The sequence below is a fragment of the Trachemys scripta genome, chromosome 14 (assembly GCF_013100865.1).
Source record: "Trachemys scripta elegans isolate TJP31775 chromosome 14, CAS_Tse_1.0, whole genome shotgun sequence".
NCBI classification, from domain to species: Eukaryota; Metazoa; Chordata; order Testudines; family Emydidae; genus Trachemys; species Trachemys scripta.
This window is the reverse complement of record NC_048311.1, coordinates 5,544,579-5,551,414: the sequence shown is the minus strand read 5'-3', so window position 1 is coordinate 5,551,414 and position 6,836 is coordinate 5,544,579. Positions and strand designations below refer to the sequence as shown.

The window sequence follows — 6,836 nt, the reverse complement described above, 5'->3', positions numbered from 1 at the left end:
TTCAATGGCACTGGGGCCTCCATCTGCACAACGTTAATGAAGGTAAAGGATGAAGCGCTAAGAATAATAAAAAAAATTAACAAAATAATTTAAAGCCACAAAACTACAGTTACAGTGGATTACACAACAAAGGCAGTCCAGTTATTTTTGCAACCATTGCAGATGGCTCAGCCCATCTGAGGTACCTGTTACCCCCTCTGCCTCTCCAATCGTGGGGTTTTCCCCTCTCCCACTGTCTGGCAGAGCCGCTACCCCATTCTCAACCCTGTCTTCCGCACCCTGTCCCTGATTTTACTCCTTACCGCCCCCCCTTCACTGCTTCACCAACTGTTTGACCCTCCTGTGAAATCAGATTAACCACTGCACAGACTCCGCCTACCTTCTCCTATTCGCCCGCCGCTTGCCCTACACACTTTTAACCCCCTGTGAAGGCAAATGCAGGGAGCACAATTCCCCACCCAAGGGCGGGCAGTGGCTTCAAATAGATGTTACTGAGCATGCCTAGTCCCCATAATGCGCATGCTCAGAAAGAGCAAACTATTAATTGGGTTTAGACAGGTTATAACATTACGCTGGGGGCAGATCTGCACTAACCCCCTCCCCCCCCCCCGTGCCCATTCCGGGGGGTACTTTCTGCGGGGGCTGGAACCAGCTCCTGAGGCAGCCCCGGGCTCTGCCGACCCCAGCCCCTGAGCCGGAGCCTGCAGGTGAGGGGAGAGACCCGGGGGAAAGGGCTGGGGCCGGGCAGGAAAGTGACTCTGCACCAGTGGCCCCTCCTTGCCCCAGCTCCGCTCCCGGGCGGGGTCTGCGAGTCCCAGAGCTGCTGCCCTCCCTGACCACCCCCGGCTCTGCCCCCCTGAGCGCCTGCAGGAGCCGAGCCAGCTCCGGGAGAGCGAACGCCCCGGGCTGGGCCAGGGACCGAGTCTCCCAGCCCGAGAGGAGAGTGGGCGGGAGGGAGACAAGGGGAGAGACTGGCAGGGGCAGCAGGAGCAATCAGTGGGGAGGGAGGTCCCGGCTCCCAGCCCCACCCAGCTCCTTTCCCTGCAGCACCCCGGTGCAGATTGACTTTCCTGGGACAAGGTGAGGAGCAGCGAGAGGAAAAGCCAGTTCTTGCCTCTGCCTGGTCCCTGCACTGCTGTGGGGATGCGCTGCCCTGAGGACAGTGACAGGAGGATCCCCCAGAGCGGCTCCTTTGGTTCTGCACCTTTCCGTATAGCTGGAGTGCACAGTGACACTGACAGTTAGTGTTGGCTGCACAGTTTCATTCTAAAAGGACCTTTTCGGTTGCTTATAAAATGCTCCAAGTTACTAGATGGACCTCGTGTCTGATCTATTTTATGAACTTTCAGAAGAACCACTTAACCCGTTTTTGTTGGATGGGGTGGGAGGAAATTAAAAACTAATCATTTTCTGAAGAGCTCTAGCACCTTAAACAGTTTTTCTAGAAGTTTTACAGTTGATGGAAAGAATTCCTAAGGTCAGACACTGTCATCTCTGTAGTCTGGTAAAAATCTGTTATGATGTATGTATGTTAGGAGGGTTGAATAATTCTCCATTGTGCATACTCACTGATTTTGTTTTCATTCAATACAAATTTTTTTTAACTTACTTGGGATCCACTTCTACCAGCATTTACACACCTGTTTGTCTTTGAACATGTGAGTGGTCTTACTGACTTCATTTATTTCTGTTACTGGGAGGATTTAACAGTGTCTCGGTAGACTTAATCCTTGTGGGAAGGTCTGTCTGGCTCTGCCCTGCAATAGAATCATAGGACTGGAAGGGACCTCAAGAGGTCATCTAGTCCAGTCCTCTGCACTCATGGCAGGACTAAGTATGATCTACACCATCCCTGACGGGTGTTTTTCTAACATGCTCTTAAAAATCTCCAATGATGGAGATTCCACAATAAAGAGACCAAGGCCAAGATCTTTAAATAGAGGAGTCTAAAATTAAGTTTGTTTTATATTCACGCACCTGATTGCAAAATTGCTGGGCACTTGGAATTGAACCCCAATGTTACATGCTCACGGTCTTAAAAATCAAGCAACTTACTGAGATGAATGAATATGGATTTAAGAGCTTAACTTTTAGGTTGCTCTTTTTTAATATCTTGGCTCCAGTATTTGGCCTGGCAGAATCTAGAACAGGGGCGGGCAAACTTTTTGGCCTGAGGGCCACTTCGGGTTTCGTAAATTGTATGGAGGGCCAATTAGGGGAGGGAGTCGTGGCCTGGCCCTCACCTCCAGTCTGCCCCCCCTGGACTCCACCCCCATCCAACCCCCCCATTCCCTGATGGCCCCTCTGGGACCCCTGCCCCATCCATACACCCCTGCTCCCTGTCCCCTGACTGCCCCCGGCCTCTGCAGCCCCATCCAACCCCTCCTCTCATTCCTGATGGGCCCCCCCCGGGACCCCTGCTCCATCCAACCACCCCTTCTCCCTGTCCCCTGACTGCCCCTGGAACCCCTGCCTGCCCCCTGCCGCTCCATCCAACCCCCTCTCCTTCCTGACTGCCCCCCGGGACCTCTGCCCCCATTCAACCCCATCTCCCCCCTGACCACCATCCACACCCCCGCCTCCGACCACCACCCCGAACTCCCCTGCCCTCTATCCAACCCCCCTTCCCCCCTGCCACCGCCACCACACAGCACAGAGCACCAGGTCCGGCCGGGCTCTGCAGCTGCGCTGCCCCAGGACCTCGCTGCCTCAGGAGCTCACAGCCCCGCCGCCCAGAGCATTGCGCCGGCAGCGGAGCGAGCAAGCTGAGGCTGCAGGGGAGGGGCCGGGGACTAGCCTCCCAGGCCAGGAGCTCGGGGGCCAGGCAGGACGGTCCCGTGAGCTGGATGTGGCCCGTGGGCCGTAGTTTGTCCACCCCTGATCTAGAACTTGTCTTTAGAGAAAGAACCTATTGGGAATCAGAGTGTGCGATAGATTAAAGCCCCTTCTGAAACTTCCCTAGTCACCCTGCTCTCGTGGATAAATGTGAATGTTATTTTGCAGCCTGATTCTAGATTGTCCCATCATTCTGGGGGATGGAGAAGGGAAATGTCTGAAGTGGAGCTGGTGACTTTTGAAGAGGTGGCTATGCATTTCACCAAGAGAGTGAGCGAACTTTGCCGGACCTCAGCCAGAGAACCCGCTACAGGATCATTATGCAGGAGAATTATGAGATTTCAACCTCGCTGGGTAAGGATTCCTGTCCCCTCGGGCATTACAAGCTGGGAGGTCTCTGAAGCATCTGGGTCAGCTTCTGTGCAGGGTTCTTCACTCATCCCTCATATGTCAGGGGGATCAGCCCCTGTAGTCATCAGATCCTGTGTGCAAGACACTGTCCCCAAGAGACAGTCAATTCAGGGGCATCATGATGGTGCTACTTTTCCTGATGACAAAGGCTTTGACATAGGACAAACTCATCATCTTCCCCACCACCACTTCCCCAAGCAAGTTCCATCCTCTGGGACCTCTAACCCCTCTTCTGTCTCATAGATGGACAAATGGCTCATGACTCAGCTCTGCTTAAGTCCCCAGTGGCCAGATTGTCAGATGTTCTTCACCTTCATCTTATCTGTGATCTGCCTCAGCCAGCTGCATTAGCGGAAGGCCCCAGATGTTTAATCAATGCCCTTCCTGGGTGGTGGAAGAGAATCGAAGTCACAGGGCTGGGACTGGTTGCCATTAGCTCCTCCAGGGCTACCTCTTCTGCCCATATGCTCAGGGTGACCATACGTCCCACTTTGGCCGGGACAGTCCCTTTTTTTAGCCCTGTTCCGGCCATCATGTCTTTTTTGGCAAAAGATGGCATTTGTCCCGTTTGCTCTTGCCAACTTGATCAGTTGATAAGAGCAAATTGGACAAATGTCCACTTTTGTCAAAAAAGTGGGGTGCAGAAGAACATGTGGACAGGCAGTGCTTGGGCAAGCAGCGATGCCAGCCCCAACCTCACACAGGGGGCAGACAGGACTCGGGCGAGCAACACACGGGGGAGTGGGAGTGGGCAGGGTTCGGGTGAGTGGCTCAGGCCAGGCCCATGCAGTGGGGTGGGTGGGATGGCTTGGGCCAGCCCCATATAGTGTCTCATTTTTCCTTTGGGAAATATGGTCACCCTATGCTGAACTCTTGGAAGGCGGGTGTTGTTCCTGGTATCCTTTCCTGGTCGTGGTTTCTCTCTGTAAAATAGTTCCTCACAGTGAAAGGGGCTGAGTTCTGGAGGAGAGTTTATGAAGTAATTTATGGGCTGGAGGAGTTCTGTGGGATGTACTAATACAGTAGGAAAACAAGTGAGAAAAGCTGGTCTTGTGATTCAGGCACTGCATTGGGTCATATGGGAGACCTGTGCTCAAACTTCTGCTTCTATCTAGAACTCCCAGTCTTAGCTCTTGTAAGTCATTGTAAGCTTATGTTCTTGAAGGGTCCCAAATGAGTGAGGTGTCCATCTTGCAGTGACTTGGATGTCTGGATATCTTCAAAAGTCCCTGTTTTAAGCCATTTAGGCTTCAATTCTCTCTCTGTCAAGTGGAGAGAACAATCCATACTTTGCTGTCTTGTCTGCTTAGTTTAAAAGCTCTTTTGAGAAGGGTCTCTCTCTCTCACTAGGAGTATGTGGTACCTTGTAGAAGAGAAAAGATGATCTAGTGGATAGGGCTTTCAACTGAAACTTGGGAGATGTGAGTTCAATTTCCTGCTATAGAATCATAGAAATGTAAGGCTAGAAGGATCTTGCAAGGTCATCAAGTCCAGCCTCCTGCACTGAGGCAGGACCAAGTAAACTTAGACTGTCCCTGACAGGTGTTTGTCCAACCTGTTCTTAAAAACCTCCAATGATGGGGATTCCACAGCCTCCCTTGGAAGCTTGTTCCAGAGCTTAATTACCCTGATAGTTAGTTTTTCCTAATATCTAATACAAAATGTCTCTTGCTGCATATTAAGCTGGATTACTTTTTATCCTGCCTTCAGTAGACACAGAGAACATCATCCTCTTTATACATTTAGTTGGGGACTGATCCTGCTTTGAGCAGGAGTTGGACTAGATGACCCCCTGAGGTTCCTTCTAACCCTGATAATCTATGATTCTATAAACAGCCCTTAACAGTCTTCACATATGATGTCAGGTTTCCCCTCAGGTATCCTTTCTCAAGATTAAACATGACCAGTTTTTTTAAAATCTTTCCTCACAGGTCAGATTTTCTAAAGAATTTATGATTTTTCCCCCTCTCCTCTGGACTCTCCAATTTTTCCACATCTTTCCTGAAGTGAGATGCCCAGAATTGGACACACTACTCCAGCTGAGGCCACACCAGTGTTGAGTAGAGTGGGACAATTATCTCCCGTTTCTGATATGACACTCCATTCAATGCATCCCAGAATTATAATTAGCACTTTTTTGGGGGAGCAACTGCATCACATTGTTCATTCATGGTATGCGAAAGACTTCCTCCGTGATGTTGTGCAAGTCACTTAGTCACATTTTTAAAAGGTGTTCAGGAGCTTAAAGATGTGGATAAGTGCTTAGGTGCCTAACTCCCCTTGGAGGCCCAAGATGTGAGGTGGGTGAACTCAGAAAGGGGACAAAAATGGAGCTAACTCTGTAGTTGTGACAATGACATTCCTGAGTTTCCAAGGATGGAATATGATGGTGGCTGCTGCTCCTTCTTCATGGGTTAGCAGGATTGTGTGTCTATGTTTGAACTGAGAAGGGTCTTTATCTTTATGGGTCTTTGTTGCACAGAGTAACACAAGAGGATGAGTTGAGCGATCCTTGCAAAATGGAAAGTTCTCATTTCTACCTGTAGTAGACCCCCAACAAAGTCAGCCTTGTTTATCACCCCTGGGGACAACTTCTTGTTTTAGAATGTGGGGGAAGTAAGCAAGGGTTAGCCATTTGAGATAAGAGTCTAACAGGGAGGAACTTGGTTGTGAATCTGATCATGAAATGATAAATTTCATGACTCTAAGAAAAGGAGGAGTGAGGAGCAGAGTAAGGACAATGGACTTAAAAATAAAGCAGACTTTAACAAACTCAGAGAACTGGGAAGTAGAGTCCCATGGGAAGAAAATCAAAGGGAAAAAAGGAGTTTAGGAGAGCTGGCAGTTTCTCAAGAAGACAATATTAAAGGCACAACAAACTATCCCAACACGAAAGATAGGAAGAAAAGTAGGAGGCCAATACGGCATGGAGCCTGCTCACCGCTGCTGTTGTGAGCATTGTAAACACCTCGCGCATTATCCTGCAGTATGTGCAGACCCTGCAAAAGAAGGCGACGACAGCCCGATCACAATAGTGATGAGGACATGGACGCAGACTTCTCTCAAAGCACAGGCCCTGGCAATTTGGACATCATGGTGGTAAGGGGGCAGGTTCATGCCATGGAACGCCGATTCTGGGCCTGGGAAACAAGCACAGACTGGTGGGATCGCATAGTGTTGCAGGTCTGGGATGATTCCCAGTGGCTGCAAAACTTTTGCATGCGTAAGGGCACCTTCATGGAACTTCATAGAATATCAGGGTTCGAAGGGACCTCAGGAGGTCATCTAGTTGGGGGGGAGGGATAGCTCAGTGGTTTGAGCATTGGCCTGCTAAACCCAGGGTTAAGAGTTCAGTCCTTGAGGGGGCCGCCTAGGGATCTGGGGCAAAATCAGTAATTGGTCCTGCTAGTGAAGGCAGGGGGCTGGACTCAATGACCTTTCAAGGTCCCTTCCAGTTCTAGGAGATAGGATATCTCCATTATTTTTTTTTTTAGTCCAACCCCCCACTCAAACAGGACCAATCCCCAACTAAATCATCCCAGCCAGAGCTTTTGTCCAGCCTGACCTTAAAAACCTCTAAGGATGGAGAT

The 6,836-nt window shown here is 50.2% G+C and overlaps 1 protein-coding gene across 1 annotated transcript in view; it reads left to right on the top strand.

Moving 5' to 3' along the window:
• Positions 1-718: 718 nt before the first annotated feature.
• LOC117887590 (zinc finger protein 189-like) overlaps positions 719-6,836 on the top strand; it is a 63,040-nt gene continuing 56,922 nt past the window's right edge. Inside the window, exons 1-2 of the mRNA XM_034790234.1 lie at positions 719-1,658; positions 3,004-3,189. Coding sequence (XP_034646125.1) covers positions 3,156-3,189 — 34 coding nt within the window. The 5' untranslated portion in view covers positions 719-1,658; positions 3,004-3,155. The remainder of the gene's footprint in view (positions 1,659-3,003; positions 3,190-6,836) is intronic.